This window comes from Hippoglossus hippoglossus, chromosome 9 (assembly GCF_009819705.1).
Source record: "Hippoglossus hippoglossus isolate fHipHip1 chromosome 9, fHipHip1.pri, whole genome shotgun sequence".
Lineage (NCBI taxonomy): Eukaryota > Metazoa > Chordata > Actinopteri > Pleuronectiformes > Pleuronectidae > Hippoglossus > Hippoglossus hippoglossus.
In genome coordinates this window covers 25,688,848-25,709,725 of record NC_047159.1, presented here as the reverse complement: position 1 = coordinate 25,709,725, position 20,878 = coordinate 25,688,848, and the positions used below count along the sequence as shown (strand labels likewise).

The window sequence follows — 20,878 nt, the reverse complement described above, 5'->3', positions numbered from 1 at the left end:
TAGACAGCTATAGTATTACAGCTTGCACTCATCCAGGTCTTCATTAGATGCATCATACTGATACTAGGTCTTCTCCCCTTTGCAGATTTATCAGTTGCACATTCATGCTGCCAATCTTCTGTTCACATCACAAAGGTTCGACTGGAATCACATCTGGTAATTGAGGAGGTCACTGAAAACATGTTCATGAAACCAGTTTGAGACTTTAACTGGGGACATATAGCATTATCCTGCAGGAAGTAGCCATTAGAAGAATATAAACACTGACCATGAAGAAAACAACATGGTCAGTAACAATACTCTGATTGATTGTTATATTAAAACCATGGTATAGAAAACATTCCTCACACCATCACAAAAAGCAGTTTGTCTCCATGGATTCATGCTGTTGACTCCAGATTGTGATTCTACATCTGCAGCCTCAGCAGAAATCCAGATTCATCAGACCAGGCTATGTTTTTCAACTGTCCAGTGTTGATGAGTCTGTGTCACTGCAGACTCACATTTCTGTTCTTAGCTGACAGGAGTGAACCTGACGTGGTCTCTGCTGTTGTAGACCATCCACCACCATTTATTTTCAGTTCACAGTTTTAAAGAGTGTTTGTCTGAGTGTTTGTCTGAGTGTTGCCTTCCTGTTGATGACTATATTATTAACTGGCATCATGTGCATGCAATAAAATATGCTGAATAATGAAACAATGATAATTATTATACATATAACTGATACAGAGTCCTTATTGCCTTATAGAAGTCCACCTTCAATGCACATTGACCATCAAACTCATTCAAATAACAGTATGTTTCAATAAGACCTTTTCAGAAATGAGATTAAACCTACATTATGTGTGTTGAGGAAAAACATCTCACTTGACCACTCTGGACAGTGTGTGTTCAGTGTCCAGCCGTGTTATCCATCCATCCGGTCTCTATTTATACCCTCACTTCATTCTCTGTCTTTGTTTCAGTCTGTAAAGTGGAGGCCCTTACTCTCATCTGTGCAACCATAAGTGGCAGAGTGAAATTACACCTTTTGTGAGCTTCTCTTTCATCCAGGGGTTGCTTTCATATAGTTAGATGCATAAATGGGTCTTTTGATGGTCATCCAGTCTTTTGTGTTGATCCGTGTAGCAGCATTGCGCAATGGAATTATTTTAGATATTGTTGGATTGATATTGATCAAGAAATGAATATGAATCTACTGTGTTGCAAACTGGTGCCATGCAATGACTGGGATTTTTGTTTATGAGCTGCAGTAGCTTAAACTGCGAGTGGATAAAACTCAATCAGATTGATGCGTGATATTCGAGTACAGTTAGCCCTTCATTAAATTAATTTAGAAATATATATATTTGGAGCATTGGTAGCCAGAGTCTGCGCAGTAGTGATCAGGGAATGGAGCCACTGTGGCTAGCTCCCGCCTACACATTCTCGACCAATCATATACAGTTCCAGCTCTTGGACAAACCTCAGTTTGAAGAAAACGGAAAAAGTGTTTTTTGAGAAAAGTTCTTTTGACATGTACTCATACTTTTTAGATTGACTTATTTAACCTGGTCCATGTCCCATTCATTAACATGAAGGAGGCAGGCTTTATGACCACCAGATGGCGATTGCTTTGGGTTTACTTTTATGGGGCATCCATTTTTATTTACAGTCTATGATCTCACTTCAAAAACACATTTGTGGGGTGGTTGAAGAAGCTAGTGACAGTAAAACACATAGACATGGCAGCTCTTATGATTGCAGCTGTTAGCATCAAGTACCTTGTGATAGGGTTGGACTTTGGGCCTGTATCTTCAATGTAGTATTTCCTACCTGTTTCTTCTTAATTATACGGAACATCAACTTACAGATAATGCAATTAAAGACACACACACAGACACACACACACACACACACACACACACACACACAGATAGATAGATAGATAGATAGATAGATAGATAGATAGATAGATAGATAGATTATTATGTGTCTCTTCTTTTCCAGTGGACATCTCCAGGATGTGTGATGTGGATGTGTCCCCAGAGCCCACCAGTCCCACCCTGTACGGGGAGTCTTCAGACAAGTACTACAATGTGGACCGCTGGCAGAAGCTCCGCACCGCTGTCCGCAAACTGGAGTTCTGGGAAAACTTTACTGCCGAGCTAATCGGAAGTGGCTTTTTCTCCAAAGTCTATAAGGTATTCCTACTGTCCTCACCCCATTTTCCCCTGTTGCCTGCCTACGTGGGAGCTGCTATCAAAGCTTGCTTTGTTTCAGCATCTAATTGGGACATTCTTGCCATTCCGTGATTGGCCCACCAACTTTGGAGACCATGGGGACGCAGTAGCCAACTCATCTCGAGCTGAGACCTTATATAACTTCCAATGTGATATCGCTGCTGGAGCAGAGCTACAATAAGAGCTGGTTTTCATATGTGTAGGCTTGGTCCACGATGAATTGAGCTAGATTTCTCTTGGTTTGACAGATGTTCAAATGAAATAAATACATGAGCAGCAAACTACTTTACTTTAATTTATAAATTTAGTTAGTTTAATTTAGTTTAAAGCCTGCTGTCAGACTGTCTCCACTGTATCTCTAATAGTCTCTCCATCACCACTGATACACCCTCCACTGCTGTTGCTACTTCTGCTTCCACCAATTTCCTTCAGGTGATGCACAGCACCAGTCGGAAGGTGATGGTGGTGAAGATCTACAAAAATGACGTGGACCAGGACAGCATCGTACGAGAGATCAGCCTCTTGCAGAAACTCTCCCACCCCAACATCGTCAGGTATCTGTCTGCTCGCGTCCCACATCTTACTAAAGCCTCAGAGGTTTGTCTAATGATTCTGCTACAGCAGAAGAAAGGGCCTGGGGATTTCCCTCACAACACATTCTTCTCTGTTGGTACAGACTCAACACCCTCCCACACATCACACTCTCACTCTTGTTTTCCCTACGTCTCAGCTTCACAGTCTGTAACGTGGGAACAGTATTTATACCTTCTATAGTTATAAAGCAATAGAATGGCAATACTATTGAAAAGCCTTCATACTTATGTAAACTATGTCAAATAATTGAACTATTGTTCATATTATAGATACTAAGCAATGAAGAAAATTGACATTAAAGCATGTCTGTATGCAATTTCACTTGTATGCCAATTAGTCAAAACTAAAGGCATCCTGCCATAATAGGAACTTAATGATAATATCTAAATATGCAATGATATGCAATATTATAAATTGTTCTGGCATCATCAAAAACATTTTTTTCTGCCGCACAGGGCATCACAATATTCTTATCACCTAATATAAAGTAGATGTAGGGAACATATTTTCTAGCAGATACAACTTGACTGATGGAGGTCCAATATTCACCCTCTTTTTACTCTGTTATAGTCTCCACTAACCCCTGATAAAAAATATCTGGTCTTACAGTATATCTGCTCCTCTGTGTTCAGTAGTTGTTAACTGGGCTAACTTTCCCTGATGATTGGTGCTGAGTAGGTTGGTAGTGTAGCGTGGGTTTATCAGGCAGTTTTCTTGTGAAGACAAGTGGATGAAAGCAACGTGGGTGGGAGCAGTGCGCATGAAGCAAAACCTAGTTTGTCTTAAAACTAAAATAATGAGCAGAAAAACACTCAAATAGCTTGTTAATAGAATGTTAATTTAGGTGCATGTAACATAACTGATGCTTGGCCCTGCTGCAGCTACAGTCACCGTTAATGAAATGAGACCTTGGCGCTGTTGTCGACAGCAGTTACATAAGGCAGACATAATGTTTGCCTAAGCAATCTTATTATAGCCTTGTAGCAAGGTCATGGCAGTAGGTTTATCAGAGTGTGGCATATTGTATCTGCTGAGGTCATACTGTGATTACCTGCCACACACCAAATCCAAACACACACTTTGTGTTAATGAAGTTTGTTGAAGCCAATGTTCTCAGGATGCAACATGAGTGCTATTAAAAGTCAGTGCAGCAGTAAAAATAATGGAAATACATTGGTTTAAAAATGTAAAACAGAAAAGGGACAGGTTACTCAATGTTTTAATTATTGAATCTGACATTAAAGGTAAATATGTCCATTTTTTTGTATGTTGAAAACAATATGTGTAGCAGATTCTATTTGGTTATCTTATTAATATTCAAGCATCTCTCTGCAAATATTTCACTTTCTTAAAACTACAACAAACTACAAGTCTGCTGCGAGCACCTTAAATCTGATGTGTCTTATTCCTCTGTGCCACAGAGCTCCATTGTTAAAACACTGCATTTTACATTATTTAATAGACTTGCGGTAGAGAGCCACTGACAGAGTTGGAAACTATGTACTGAGAGATGGACTAACACATTTTTTAGCACAAACACTTTTCTAAAATGACCGCTCTCACGATAATAAACAATATGAAAATATACCATATACATAGGCAATTTAAATAACAAAAACATTCAAATGAATACAAAATATGTACTATATCTACAAATTTTGTTTGGAAAATAAATGTCAGTAATAAAGTTGATGTAGAATTAATAGAATGTATTTTCTCTTATTGTAGATATCTGGGAATCTGTGTCAAAGAAGACAAACTGTATCCTATCTTAGAGGTGAGTCATTGTTACTGTGAATGTTCCCAGGCTAGCTTTGTGGAAATAAAACCACAACAGATTGCATTTTCATGAGCTGATAGGGACAAAGTAATGTTGAGTGAACTGAGTCAGGTGTGTGTTGTGTAACCCGGACCTGGGTCCAGCAGTATTGGCAGTGATATTAAACCTTACACCTTATCATAAAGGTGTGGATAGGTCATTACCTCAGAAATAAAGGCATATATGATAAGAACGTTCACATAGTCTGATATTTTTACACTGTCCTGCTGACTCAACTTTATTAATATACAAACGGGTGACAGAGTATAGGAAAAACCAACACAAAGCATGTTAGTGAGGTATTGGACATCCAGGAGCTGCCAGAGCAGCTTCAATGTGCCTTTGCATTGATTCTACATTTGGTGATTCAATGATAGTGATGGAGAGCTCTGTTGAACACGTCAGAAACCCTCCTATACAAGAGCGAGCCCAAATCAAGACGTTGAGTAACCTTTTAAACCTGGTTGAGCCTGGTTAAGACTGTAAACTGGAAAGGTGGAGCCTCGGGTGGCGGAGGGCAGGGATCATTGAGGAGGACGTCATATTTAAATGGACCGCCTTGAAGTGAGAGTGGCTGTGATAGGTGTGTGACTAATGCAAAGCTTCATTTTTGACACTGTGTAAACATGGTTGTGTGTGTTGTCTGTGTCAGTACGTCAACGGTGGCTGTCTGGAGGAGCTTCTGGCCAGGAAAGATGTTCCCCTGTGCTGGAGAGAGAAGGTGGACCTGGCCTGTGACATAAGCAGAGGAATGATCTACCTGCACTACAAGAACATTTACCACAGGGACCTCAACTCAAAGGTAAGACCCATCCCCCCCCCCCCCCCAGTCTCTGGCTCACTACAGCCTGTGTCAGTCCAGTGTGCCTCCTCCACACCCCCTACCCCTACAGGGCTCTTTAAAATGTCATCTCATCTCTCATCATGTGCTATCACAACTACAACCTACAGAGACCTCACAGGGGGACACTGATACTTGTCCAACACTGCTCAACAACTAAATTGTTGGACTCCAACATAACACCAGAGCCTGTCTTAATAGGATTTTAATAACTTGCACTGATATGTGACCTGAAACATCCAACATGGATAAAGAAAACAAAGTGCTGGAGAGTCTGAAGAAAGAAAGAAAAACAACTGCAGAGATGAGCTGTAATTGAATGAAAATAATTAATACTAAGAACGATGACAGTTTTCAGAATTGGCTTGAATCATTGTCATTTCTGTCCACACATATGTCTGTCTTCAGATTTGAATGGGGTCACAGGTAGAAATAAATAAATTAGCTGTAGCTTTGGCTAACAGAGATGTCCAACTGTTATTTTGATGATTTGACTTCAAAGCGTGTCTTGACATGAATCTAACCGAAGCAGTATTTGTTTTTAAGTTCAGTTTAACAAGTTGTTAAACATCTGTGAACCTGTCAGGTCCACAACCATTGTTGCCATCTTGTGCAACCCTTGACTTACAGAAACTAGTAGAATAGAGGCTATAGTCTGCAGATGACATCATGATATCACCTCTGTTAGAGAAAATATAAAAGTATTACTTCAATTAAAACAGCTGCATTGATCGTGGAAAGATGACCGCCAGTCCAAATGATGGATTAAATTAAATTTAAAAAAGCATAAAAAATATCATTTCACATGGAAGCCTGTTTGTCTGACATTGTCATATAATGTCATTAAGGTCTTTTCACAATGGGGAGGTTTTTTTGTGGGATGAATTTGCATGTTAATATATCTTTTTGTGTTGTTTTTATCATGAGTACATTGTGTCCGAAGCAGGATGTGAAATGTCCCACCAACATCCTTGGACTGGATCCCACATTTGTTGTTATTTGTCACACTGATGGTTAGATCTCTTTATAATGTAAACACCCACAACCATTAACTGAATCAAGATCCAAAAAGCAGGAATTTGTATTCTTCATTCTTTTAAACCCATTTCGGTTTTATCCCAGCCTAAAAAGTCTGGAAAGAAAGCACACTGGGATTAAGTCGCCCACTTTACCAGTGGCTGGACATGTGAAGATTCTGGCTGTTTCAGGACGTCCAAAAAGCAAATTACATTCCAAAGCCCCCTCGACTAATGCAGTCATTGTGAACATGCCTCAGTAACTCTGCAAGTTAGCTTGAATTAGAGCTGAAGCTATGGAAATTTGAGGCCCCTTTTAATGAGTGCTTACAAGCTGCCTTTTTTTCTCTTTGTAATCTACAAGAGCTTTCCAGTTTTGTTCCCCAAACCTTTGCTTTCCTTGGCACAGACATGAGGGGCCCTGGCTAAATTTAGAGGAGAAGTCTGGGACCAGAGTTTTTCCCAGGAGAGCCTCATAATGACAGGCTACTGTATGGAAAGGGCCTCTGGTGCAATGGGAGCCACATGCTAGGAGATTTACCTTACATACGCGTTTGTACATCTATCTTAGTGAGGACACTCATTGGCAGATTGCATTCCCTAGTCCTTTACCCCAACATTAACCCTCAAAACTAAACACCTAACCCTTACCCAGACCCTAACCTAAACCTTATTCTAATCCTAAGCCTAAAACAAGTCTTCAACCTGAAACAGCCCATTAAAAGTGGGTCAGAATGTGAGGACCGGCCAATATGTCCTCACTCTGCAGGTTGAGGAAGCTGGTCCTTACAAAGATATTTGTATGAATGTGTTTGTGTGAATAGGTGAATATAGAACTGTACTGTAAAAAGCGCTATATGAATTATAAATACAGACCATTTACACACACACACACACACACACACACACACACACACACACACACACACACACACACACACACACACACACACACACAGTCGTGTCTCCATGACTTCCGAGGACATTACATGCACTTACATTCACTTTCTGGAGACTAAATCTCATACTTCCTACTTGCCCTCAAATCAACCTAAAGTTACCCAAACCTTAACCTAAACCTAAAAACTGTCTTCATATTAAAATGTAATGATTTATGTTGTGTGGATTTTGATTTAGGTCCCAACAACATGAGTAATACCTGGACCATACACACGCACACACACACAGCCAAATATTTATAAACATGCAACACACACACAAACTGCATTTTGATGTTGTCATTGTCTATCATGTTTTGATTTGTTTTGTGTCGTCATCAACACAGCTCTTCATGTACATTCAAAATTCTTTCTATGGATTTATCTTTATGCAACAGCACCAAACATACTGTATATGCTATACACTCACACACACACACACACTTCAGGCCACCCACTGTTGTTATGCAACATCTCTCCCACTGTCGGAGCCTCATCGCACCTCCATCTCTGCCCGGAAACTCAGGGATCCATGATGAGATCAACTTAATAAAAAAATTAAATGAATTAAAAAGTCAAATATCAGCCTGTCAGCGAGCCTCGGTGATGGAGGCTCCTTTGAGCCACACAGGCAGCCAAACGGACTCTCTTCACATGTGGTGTGGCTGAATTATTTAGTGTGCTGGAAAGGTGCTGACTGATCTATTGAGCCTATTGATAAGTGGAGAGACTGAAGAGAGACTGTTTGTCTGGCAGCTGGATGCTCACTTTGTTCCAGGGAACACATGCACACTTAATGGAAGCACATTAAAAGATCAAAATTCTTTTTTGTTTTAATTAAGGACAAAATGGTAAAAGGAACTGTTGTTGCCGACTGATTTTTATTCAGGCGTCATCAGCCTTACACTGCCATCTGCTGACGAAATAATACATTGCAGTTTCATGAACCTGTGATGCATCTATCTCTTGTTTTTGTTTCTGCAGAACTGTCTGATCCGGGTGTCGTCTCGGGGACGGGAGGCCCTGGTGACGGACTTTGGCCTCGCCCGGGAGGTGGTGGATCTGCCAGTTAAAGATCCCGGCAGGAAGCTCTCATTGGTGGGCTCAGCCTTCTGGATGGCCCCTGAGATGCTCCGAGGGGAGCCATACGACCGCAAGGTAGAGGATAAACTACTATTACTGGTGTTTCAGCTGGATGCAGATTTACTATGTGGACATAATGTGCTGCAAGCATTGTAAACATTAATTCATACAACATGCATTTACTACTTTGCTCTTTAAGTCTCATGCCACCAACCTAGAATATATGTACAAAACATCTTGGGTCTGAAGTTAATAACGATGTTTACTGTTGACTTATCTACTGATTACTTTATTAATTAATTTATTATCCATTTGATAAGAAAACCCTGAAAAGGTCTCCTGTCTCAAAGCTTGTTTTTTCAAAACCCCAAATTATCAATTTACTGTCATGTGAGACAAAGACAAGCAGCACACACTTACATGTAAGAAGCTGCACCTAAGTAATGTTTGTCATTTTTGTTCAAAAGTAAAATTGCTGACTAAATTGTACAAGTCATATTTAGTATATTTTTATTTGGAGTTTGTTTGGTATCAAGCTCAAGGATTGTATCTTACCTAACTGATTCCAGGTGGATGTTTTCTCCTTCGGCATCGTGCTCTGTGAGATCCTGGCCAGGATTTCTGCTGACCCAGAGATTCTACCCAGGACACAGGTACAGCTCAATTTGAAAACCCTTCATCAGCCAGTGTGTAGCAGTTTTTATGTACCTGTAATAACTCCCATGATCACAATTAGTTGAATACTCTTATACACTAAAATTGTGTTAAGTGGTAGTTGTAGTAAGTTCTGAATATTTTATCACACACCAAAGTTGTTGTTGATTAAGTATCTGAACATTGATGAGTCAATTAATTGTTCCAGTAACAGATAATATCTCCCCTCCTTTTTCCAATTCAGTTTTATCTGATGCTTTCTGCCCCTGACAAGCAGCCATTCGTTTGGCTATAATCTGTTTGTACTGGAGAGGTGGAAGTGGAGGCCACATGTTTACTATGTAGTCATAGCAGAAACTCAATGAAGGTTATAACTGGGTGTGGGTGAAGCAGTTCAGCGAGGTGGTCGCTACGCACAGCTGAAATTTGAACCTATTTCCCCAAACTAATCATTTAAAATAAGAAACTCAATGATAAGGAAATAATAACACTTATGGATTTTAAATGTAACAAGTCCTTGGCCTTTTTTAATCTCATGTATTGATCCAAAAACACCTCTGAGTCAGACCTCTCGGAATGAGCGTGTGAGCAGCAGCATATGTTATCTTAATGTGTGTTGTTACCAGCTAGTCCCACGCTGTGGTAGGGACACAAATGTTCATTGTTCCACTTACAGCACAGATGCCCAGTAAATGTGTGTTATATTGTGTCCTCACTGCAGTGTCTGATGATGTATGTGCATTTCAGGACTATGGGCTGAATGTGAACACATTCAAGGAGATAGTGAGCGACTGTCCTCAGCGTCTCCTGGACTTGGCAGCCAGCTGCTGTATGGTAGGTGGATAGAGGATGGATTACATTCATGGAAACAGGTTAACACAGAAACAAGGTCACAGCATTGATGAGGAGAATTGAAGAAAAATATTAGACATGAAGTTATCGTTGTTTTAGTATGTAGTTATATAGTATTATTTGCATCCATAAGATGTATTCTAAGTTTTTGTTGGTGAATCATCAATAATAGTCTAAATGTTTTTAAACCTGCACTGTATATCATCATGATCATTTTCACTAGTTCAGTTGAGGCAACAGGAGATATGTGAAGGTTAAGATGGTCGATGATGTACAACACTACATTGGGTACATGTTGCTTTGCCTTATAAAAACTGACAAATGTGTAGATACTTGGATTTAAGTATTTTAAATTTGTGGCATGTTTACTGGTCTTCTTCTTACCTTTTTTTGCTGGGGCATTGCAAAATATCATGGGATATTACTGCCACCTGTTGATCAGTTTAATAATGTGAAACCATAGTGTGCATTGTGTTCATTATGTACCTAGCATGGGCATCCTCAAACACTTGTCTTTTCTCCTGTCTCAGTTGGAGCCCTTCAGACGGCCGGCCTTCACAGAGCTGCTGGATGAGCTGGGTGAAGTCGCTGAGACCCTCGAGCCACCGCCCAAATCTGACCTGAGCACGAGCTGAGCGGTCCATCAGGAAACCCCACCTATTCAGCATCAGGACCGGAGGGTCTGAGGTTAATCGCCACTGTCTTGAGAGGAAACTGGACTGAATCTGAGTAAAGACAACACCCAGTCGGGTGTTCAGGCCTCTCTGGCTTCACTCTCTTCCACTGCACAACACATGACCACAGTGGATCGTGACTTCACTGAGGTGGTGCAGATATACAGATTTAGATGTGTTTTCAGTGGAAACTATCCTAACTTCTCATGGACACTATGCTTTACATATACAGTAAATAGCAGTAAGGCTTGTAGGAGTGAATATAGAGTACGTTCTGGTTTTGTTTGTTTGTTTTTGCTGACGTCTTACTTGACTAAAGTGTTAGTCTGTTTTCCTTCCTGTGTTTCTGCTTTTCTTTGTTAAAGATTTTTTCTGTAACCAACGAGACAGACGATTGAGTCTGTTGATGTATTTTCTGCCTCCTCTGTGTGCTTCTGCAGCCCTGGACTCTGCTCTTCAACAGGAAATTGCATTTGTTGACCGAGTGAGAATGAAAATGCGCTGCTCTCTACTGGGACATTGACAAAGGAATCGCCTGACATGAGATATATTTGATGGGACTAAAAGGTTTTCCAGAAAGCACAACAGCAGTGGATCAACACACAGGACTAAGGAAATGAGCTGAAGAGATTATTAGTTATTTTTTATATGTTCTGAATAGTTGAACTTAAGGCAAAAACTTCAAACATGCCGTCAAACTTTCAGGTTCACAGTTAATATTCATGTTGGTATCATTTTAAGCTATTTATTATTTCCATAAAAGTGTATTCATTAATGAAAGCCTCCAACATATCAGCTTTACAGGAACAAAGAAGAAAAATCTTTAGGTTATTGGACCCTTTACTTAGCATGATGACTTTGTATTTGGATGATGTTTTCTCCAAAGAACCATTTCTCAACATGAAATCACAAAAAACAGCCATTTCTCATCTGCATTTACAGTTCAATGTCCTCATCTTTATTCTGCTGTAATTTTTCTGAATATATGTGTTAACTTTGAGTTCAGCAAGCGTGTAAATATTTCTGCCTTTCTCTTTTTGCTCACAACATTTTTTTTTTTTTTTAATTCTGCGAACTGATAGGGATTGGAAGTGTCCACATTCTCTCAAGTTTACCAGTTCTGACTAATTTCTGGTTTGTGTGTGGTCTCACAGTGATTTTTCAGGCAGCTACAACACAAAATTAACTCAGACATGCACCTTTCAGTTACTGCCCCTATTAAAGGGTCAGTGTGTATGATTTCAGGGGATCTATTGGCAGAAATGGAATATAATTTTAATAGTTGTGTTCTCGCGAGTGTAAACTATTGTTGTATATTTGTTACCTTAGAATGAGCCATTCATCTCTACATCCGGAGAGCAGGTCCTTTTAATGGAGTCCGTCATGTTGCACCTCAGCCAATACCAGACAAACTGCAAACTAAACACTGACCTGAAGGTCAACGTAGGTTTTACACGCTTAAAAAACAGGGTGTATTCAGCTTTACATTACATTACATTTAATTTAGCTGACGCTTTTATCCAAAGCGACTTACAATAGCTGGTTGCAATCTGCAACTTTACGTTTAAGTCCAACACACTAGCCCTTTAAGTTTATTCTGTCTTTCAATTGGCAACATGCCATCTAGTTTTCAGACTTTACTTGTAACTTCATACAGTTGATAAAATATTTAAAAAAAGATACAAGATGATCAAGAATTGTACAGCAAAATACTATATCTGCTGGCAGGCTTTTACCCACTTAAATAATGTTGAATTGGAATAATGATTTAAAGTGCCCTAAGACAATGGATCATGTGATTTGACGCTATACAAATAAAATTGAATTGAATTGATAATCAACTCACCGAGGAGAAGAATGTCTGAAAAGTAGAACAAAATGTAAAAGCCATTTAAATGGGCAGTTTTGTCCATTCAAGGTAAATAACCAACAGCAAATCACAGTGACTGCAAGATTACATGGAAAACTAATGTAACCATGTTATTCATTCAACTAAAATAAAAATGGAAGAATAAAGTTGCATCCTAATTCATTTAAATGCGTTTGTGTGTGTATTACTCCATTTACACCAATAATAAAACTTTTAACAAATGCTCATTAAATGGATTATTTACTGGGATGGATCCATGTTAGCAATTAAACGACTGATACAATCAATTGTACACGCTATTTGTTAGATTCTTTTTTTCTACATGGCCTCTCCTCTCCATGTGATCTTTGAAGATGAAGGTTCTTTTGTGCTGCAGAAACAAATAATGGCAGCAGCCAACAACATCAATGTGCAGAGATGAAATAGCTTACATGAAAAACATGTATACTGTATTTTTATCATGTTTTCTATATTGTTTCTGATTGTTTGAGATTTTGAGTTATTTTAATGTCTCTATTTGGTATAAAAATTGTGTTATTGGATGGAAACCTGGTTACAGAGTTGTCCATGTTGATGTTATTCTGTATAATCTCTACCCTACGTTAGCAGCGACAGTACAGGCACAGTGCCACATGCTGACATGCTCACTTGATAATTACTTAACGGAAAGGACATCTGAGACTGCTGGGAATGTATTTAGTTTTGCAGTATTCAGTCATAAACCAAAGTAAGAAGGGATTACAAGTCAGTTCATACTAATGGCAGTCCTTTTAATAGCTGTTGAGATATTTTAGTCCGGACCAAGGATGTGGATCCGACTGACTTCCCTACAGTCACTCTGTTAGTGTGGCTACAAAGTAAACCATGGTTCATATAAGCTTGTGTGTAACTGCCTGCTTTGCTTACTAAGTAATCCAGTGATACAAATGTCCATTAGATTCTAGAGCAAATAACGAGCAGCCATCTTAAGTTTTGTGTGCTCTTAACTATCTAACATCTGTTGCTAAGTTGGCAAACTTCTTTTATGTCTGATTGCTGGAACACTTAGTACCAGAGGCTGCGGACCATGTTAATTGTGTCTTTGAAGCAAAGCATTTTAGCATAATCATTGTGGAAACATAATGGACATATTTCCAATTAATGGACCAAAGCAAGGTTTCCCTTTGAGCCATATGACACACAGAGCCCTGTCCAACCTCTGTAGACTGGAACACACGTACACACACTGACCAGCCACCATGCCTGTGTGACATAAAAGCATCGCACTAGCCCATCAAAAGATCATGAAAGATTCAGTGGCTCCTTTCACAACATGCTCTGTCTGAACTCTCCAGCATCATGAGAATAAAGACAAGGATGATGAAGATCAATTATGTAAACAATGTTGTTTGTTGGTGTGTGTGGTCTGATGGGGGTGATGATAGACTGTACGCAATCAGGGGCAGTGAATAGGTTAGACATGGCAAGAAGAAGGGAAGGTTTCAGATTAACACTATATCACATCTCTGTTAATGTGTTTGAACTAATGAAACGTTGTCTTGAGTTTTGTGTTGTATTCTGACTACTTTGACATCATTTTGACCCCAAAACAATTTCAATTGAAGTATTTGTGATGTAATTGCTGCAATTCATCATTTATCAAGATATAAGTTAGTAAGACGAGACAAAATTACAAAATGAATGAAAATTAAGAAAAAATAAATTGTCATTATTCCATATGGTGGACAAAGTAAATAATAACGTGACTTCAAAAAGTAAGGCACAAATCCCACTGTATTGGATCTGAAGTGTCTGTTGAATATTTTGGGGCTTTGGCACTGGGTATAATTAACTTTTTTTTTTAGCCTATTCGTCTTTGAATCTGTAAACTGTGAAGAAACTTTACAGGAACAGGTGGAGTGGAGTGAGATGGGGCCTTCAGGACAGTATTATCCAGTCTGCTGAATCTCTTCGGTCAGTGGTGAGTCAGAAGAGTTTGTTGTTGTTGTTGTTGTTGTCCAAAACAATCAGGGATTTTTGAGTGTATTAAAGGATGCTGGTGCATAACCCAAAATCCTTCCAAATCCTCTAAATGATGATGTTGGGTTTAGTTTGATATTATTACTATTAAAACAAGTGTCACAAAAAAAGGTGAAATATCAATTTCCACTACAAAGCCACAAATACTCCACTCAATACTCATAATACCTCCAAATAATTTTCTTATACACATATAACTCAATCGCTAAATATTCATTGTATTCTTTAAGTCTATATCACTCTATTATTAGTAGTATTACCCAGGTAGGTATTAAACATAGATTGTAACACCCTGTCCTAAAATCCATCGTCTTCTCCCAGTATCTCTCTGGAGCATCTTCTATAAATCTGCCCCTCTCTCTTTTTGACAGAAATACAAACGGTTGGAAATCATTGAATCCGAGACCTTGGGAAACAAGCTCAGTGTTTGAGTGAAACAGAAAGTGCAAGTCTAATAAAGTGGACTCCCAGTTTTAGGACCAGGGTTCTACCTCCATGTTCTTGTCTTGTGTTCTCCTCGTGTTTTCCCTTAACCCAGTGTTTGTTGTACGTCTCTCTCCCTGTGTGTGTCTACCTGTGCAGCTGAGATTCATCTCCTCGTCAACTCCACCTCTCCTCAGTCTATAAAACCCCAGCTCATCTCGCCTGTCTTCGCCAGATTGTCCGACCACCAGTGTGGTAACACAGCTAGGCTTCGTGATTGCAACATATATCTTCTAGTGAGTTTATTTGTGCCTTGCTTTGCTGCCAACTTATCCCTTGCTCCTTTTTTTGCCACAGAATCAACTGACTTAGCGTCATCCTGTTTTTTCAACCTCATCTGCTCCGGCCTCAGCCTACAAGCTCCAACCACTTGAGCAATAAACATTTTTACAACCATCTATTACTGGGTTTGTGTTCTGCACTTTGGGTTTGCCAGAAGCAAATTATAACACCCAGCTTTTACAATAAGATATTGATCAGTTGGTTCCTTCAGAGAGCAGCTTTTACTTCATACTTATTCAAAACACAATTCAATCTTTATTAATCCTGTAGTAAAAAGAGCAGGTTGTTTGTTTTATATCTGATGGTGCCAGTGATGACACTGTAGCTGTGTTTTACCTTTTATCTTGTCTTTTTTGTTTTCAATTTGTCACTACTGTTCTCACACCCTCCTGTCTCTCTAGGATATTAAAAACCCATCTAACCAAGCAGTGGTTTAGTCATTACTCATTCGGAGCAGCCATCCTACAGACATGTGCACAAGTGCATGCTTGCACAGACACACACACGTTTGTACTTATATCTTAGTGAGGACACTCATTGGCATAATGCATTCCCTAGCCCCTTACCCTAACCATCCAAGCTAAATGCCTAACCCTAACCCTTAACCTAACCTAAACCTAATTCTAACCATTACACTAAACTAACCAAGCCTTAACCCCCAAACAGTCCCTTAAAGGTGGGTCAGAGAGTGAGGACAAAATGTCTTCACTTTCCCAAAATGTCCTCACTTCGTAGTTTGTAGGCTCAAACTGGTCCTAACAAAGACAGCTGTACAAGAGCAAACACACACACACACACACACACAGGTGCACACACACAGCCGACTGTCCACAGGGTGGTAGTGTTTGCTCAACCTAGACTCTCTGCAACTTACTGAAGCTGCTGGGGCAGAAAAGTCTGAGCAATCACAATGTTAATGGTAAACTATCATTACTTTGAAAACCAACATTAAATTAAATGATCATCAACAGTGTCAATGCCCCACTAACCTATCATCTTACATCACTGTCAATTGTTCACAGTTTCCACATTTGTGGAAGCTGTGAACAATTAAATAAAATGAAGTCGTTGTCAAGGTGTGGTTGAGTCATGCCAGTGCCACCTCTTGTTGGACTGGATCTTACATGTGGCCTTACATATGAACATCAAGCACACAAGTCTTTCTGCTCTCTAAGTGCCAGGCTTCTTACTGGTGGTACAAATGTCTTCAAATTATATCCAACAACTACAAGCTGAGAGAGTGGTTGAAAAGTATGTGGAAGAGCTTGAAAATGTGTTGGGAAAGGAGAAGGAGAGAACATATCAATTGAAAGTCAAACCCATTGAGAATCATCACCTGCTGTATTTGCGGTTCTCCTGAGCCCAATGGAATATTTTAGCATCTCTTTACTGATGATTTTGGTTTTGATCGTAAAAATTTACCCAGAAATGTTTTTCTTTCAGTCTCTCATAAAAAAACGTTTTCCAGCAGTAACAAGTAACTTTTTCCTGTTCAACCCTGAATAGCACACTTTGTTCTGTTTAGAATGTTTTAAAAGTCCTCTCCTGTTCCGTCAAGGAAACAATCCATTACAATAATCTTGGGGAGAGAATAAAAAAGCATGTTCATTTATTTGTGTCACTAAATTATGTCTGTAAAAACACAACTACCGTGTGTGTGTGTGTGTGTGTGTGTGTGTGTGTGTGTGTGTGTGTGTTTGTGTGGATATTACAACACCACTTAGGACTTAGGACTCTGATCATGTTACCGGATTTAGCAGCAGAACAGTTGCACAATTTATTTTAAAAAGTGAATAAAAGGTAAAATTCCTACTAGAAAAGTGATCTAAAACTATACCTTAACAGACAGACAGACGGACTGGCGAACCGAGGGACAGACAGACAGATGAACGAAAGGATAGGAAAAATGGACGGACAGACAGGCGGATGAACAGAAGGACAGATGGATGGACTCACAGACGGACAGACAGACAGGCAATTAGACAGACAGAATCCTTCATTTATAGTTAGATGATTCCACACCTAGTGATTTAATGAGTTTCTTGAGAGTCTGTTTGAGGATGTGTGTTTGTTTGTGTAACCTGTGAAACATGTGTAGTTTAGTGAGTGAATAGAGTATGTATTACTATTGGACTGTTTGAATGCTTGCATGTGTATGATGTGCTCTATATTCTTTTTCTACACTGTTCTACACTAGAACAGACATCATCCTCCTGTTAATATGTAGTTCATGTGCAGCCTATTTCTGTTGTAGAAAGGTGTTTCTAACCTATTGGGTCTTTTGCATATGTAAAGAAATGATTTTCGGTAAAACAATAAGTCCTTTGTATTAAATAAAGACGTGAATGTCAAGTTATGAGCTCAGAATATGGCTTCTGCTCAGATGCCACATGTACATTACTAGACTTCTAGTACATAATAATCCTAACAACAATCTTCGCATTAATCCAAAAGGATGATGCAAAATGTTTTGCTCATACTGGAATGGATAAAGTTGGACTTGACATCAGATACATAAATGCTTTCAAAGGTAAATTGAATCTTAAACTTAAATATGTGTCCTAACTTTTTATCACTTATTTGTTATTAGGTAAATATTTATTTGTTGTTTGGTTTTGTGTATTAACTAGGTCGTGGTATCTTCACCTCTGCTCTGTTTGAAAAAGGAGACTTTGTGTTGGAATATCGAGGTGAACTAATAACCAAGGAGGAATGGGAAAGGAGACAGAGACTTTACCATGACAGCCTTAAGGTGTAATTGTTGTGCATATGACAATAAACTCTAGAATCTTGAATCTTCATGTTTGAGTTCCATTTTAATGGTAAACTGTGGTGGTAAGTATATAATTCAGGGCTAACTCGTCTTAATCCAAATTCCATGACACATTGCTTTTGGTGCTGAACATATACAAATTATTGATAGAAGGCTCTTAAGTCAGGTTAATATATACTGCTCTTGTATGTGTATAAATTAAAAGATTTGTAATTCAGTGTTACTTGTGTTTTTGTAGTGTTGATGCAGCAAAAGAGGATGGGTCACTCGGAAGACTTGTAAATGATGACCATATCAACCCTAATGCCAAGATTAAGTACTTAACTGTGCCAGGGAAACCCCATCTGTGTTTGTTTGCAATACGAGACATAGGTCCAGGAGAGGCGCTCACCTATAGTTATGGTGACTCAGACTGGCTGTGGAGAAGCAAGGTAGTCAAAATTTTACTTTGTGATGTTGATCCCCAGAAAGAAATGCTGTAGAAAACTTCAGCACACAAACACTATGTTCTCCATATAGTTTTGGTTAGAACATGCTTTTTACCTCATTAAATACAATTATTCACATTGTTAGTTGATATAGTAAAAAACAAATATGCTGCCACATACAGACACACAAGACACTGACAGAATTGTTTGGGATGTCTTGTGATGTCCAACATGGTGAGGTACCATCCCCATCAGAGCTTTCTATGAGTACTCAAAAGAGGCCAACACATCAGGGCCAAAAAAAGATGCCTACAAGTGCATCAACTGGTCGTCTTGAACGCTTTAATAAGGTATGTCGCAATTGCAATTTCATGGTTTGTGTAAACAGTTTGAAGCTACTTTTGGATGGTAGGTGTCTGCATATTAGTTGTTTGTGTGCATAAACATAAGGAGGCACACCAACCGATCATCCTCTTCTTGCTCTCATCACTTTCTTCATAAGTGTAATTTTCCTGACCATCTCTTACTGCTTCAGCTACATTGAAGCCACTTTCACACATGCAGTGCACGCTGGACTTTGTCCAGACATCAGCTGGCGGAGCTGTACGTGTGAACGCAAATGTCCGATTCAGTCGCACCAGACATTAACCGGTCTGTAACCTGCCAGCTCCCTAATACAAAATCTGGGTAATGTCCGATTTAGCTGATGTGTGAATACAGCAGGTAATAGTCTGCAGGATTCACAGTGTGCGAGTGGGTGTGTTCATGATGTTGATGCAGTTACATGTACTTTAACGGCTACTTGAAGATGTTCATTTTGCCTCATTGTCACTGACGAGGACTATGAGTTAAATGGTTCTAACTGGTCTTTTTAGATGTGTAGTCAAGCGTCCAGAGCCCAAGAAATTCCTTGAGACAATGTCTTCCTGTTTGCAAATCCTTTAACCCTATATTTATTTAAAAACATATAAAGAGAACACATCAAATTTTGAAACTGAGAAATGTTGTTTGGACAAGGCAGAAAAATAATATAGAATTGCTGCGATCTTCAGGTAGCACTGCATTAAAAACAGACATGATTCTGTAGTGGAAATCACTGGGCTCAGGAACACTTCTGAAAACCATTGTCAGTGAAGAACGTTCATCACTGCATCCACAAATTTAGTTAAAGCATACATAAACAAGATTCAGAAACAGTGCCACCTTCTCTGGGCACAGGTTCATTTAAGATGGACTGAGGTAAAGTAGAAAACTGTAATGTGGTCTGACCAATCAAAAGATCAAAAATCTTTTTGGACGCTGCATCGTCCAGACAAAAGAGGAGAGGGATGTATCAGTTATAAAGACACCATCTGTAATGGTATGGGGGGCATTTGTGCACATCTGTAAAGTCAAAACTTTTATTGAAAAGTAATATTGACTTCAAATTCAAAATGAGCATATATTTTTCAAAAGAAAATCTCAGTTTCAACAGCAAATATGTTGTCTTTGTACAATTTTCAATCAAATATAGGGTTTAAATGATTTGCTAATTATTACATTTTACACAGCATCCCAAGTGTCACAGCCCGGCTCAAGGATTGTGACAAGGAGGGAGATGACATGAGTGGACTGTTGCTTTTTTAGATATTTATTAACAAATTAAATTATACTCAACAACACAACATGTGTCCAAGAACAAAAACAGAAAAGTATGCTGCAGTCAGGAGTCAGGGAGAGACAACCTCGTCCCGCCAAGAGCGCAAGACCCAGAGATGAACGTGGCAAGGCCTTTTAAAGGGCACAGCACACCTGGCCGAGGTGTGCACTGATTAACACTGACGTCACCTCCACCTACAGCTCAGGGGAAAAGAGAACAGGGACACCTAGTGTCCAGGCGAGGGTGGAAGGGGTCGTCACACCCCCCCCCATAAGAGAGGGGTTCCCACCGGGAATCCCGACATACATACACATAACATACCAATGTTTTTTTTTGGTAATCCCACATACATACACATAACATACCAATGTTTTGTTTTTTTTGGTAATACCAACCATTGTACCAACAATACCATCAGGGTATATCATTTCTCAAATAGCTCAAATTAATATTACAAACTAATTTCCTTAACAATTTGACTCTATTTTGTAGTTTACAATACTCACCTCTATAGTCCACTCACTCTGCTCCCTGCCACCCAGCAACTCCCGACGTCTGGAGAAGCACTTTTAAGTGAGGCAGAGGAGACAAATAGTTGACTGAGAAGACAACTGTAAAATACTCAAGAGCAAGGCGCTCGAGACAATGCATCCGCCACAATGTTCTCAGAGCCCTTGATGTGACGAATATC

The 20,878-nt window shown here is 39.3% G+C and overlaps 2 protein-coding genes across 3 annotated transcripts in view; both read left to right on the top strand.

Moving 5' to 3' along the window:
* The window catches only part of zgc:162952 (PKc_LIMK_like_unk domain-containing protein), a 30,600-nt gene extending 17,878 nt beyond the window's left edge, over positions 1-12,722 (top strand). For both annotated transcript variants that reach the window (XM_034595837.1, XM_034595836.1), the window contains 8 exons: positions 1,990-2,183; positions 2,655-2,776; positions 4,545-4,593; positions 5,288-5,437; positions 8,415-8,588; positions 9,083-9,166; positions 9,915-10,001; positions 10,550-12,722. In XM_034595837.1, the coding sequence (XP_034451728.1) occupies positions 2,004-2,183; positions 2,655-2,776; positions 4,545-4,593; positions 5,288-5,437; positions 8,415-8,588; positions 9,083-9,166; positions 9,915-10,001; positions 10,550-10,654 (951 nt within the window). In that variant the 5' untranslated portion in view covers positions 1,990-2,003 and the 3' untranslated portion in view covers positions 10,655-12,722. The remainder of the gene's footprint in view (positions 1-1,989; positions 2,184-2,654; positions 2,777-4,544; positions 4,594-5,287; positions 5,438-8,414; positions 8,589-9,082; positions 9,167-9,914; positions 10,002-10,549) is intronic.
* Positions 12,723-17,791: 5,069 nt separating this feature from the next.
* LOC117767901 (histone-lysine N-methyltransferase set-1-like) lies at positions 17,792-18,889 on the top strand. The gene is made up of 5 exons (XM_034595887.1): positions 17,792-17,877; positions 17,978-18,102; positions 18,145-18,182; positions 18,359-18,551; positions 18,750-18,889. Exons 1-5 carry the CDS (start codon positions 17,832-17,834, stop codon positions 18,813-18,815), a joined length of 468 nt encoding a protein of 155 aa, XP_034451778.1. The 5' UTR covers positions 17,792-17,831; the 3' UTR covers positions 18,816-18,889.
* Positions 18,890-20,878: the final 1,989 nt, after the last annotated feature.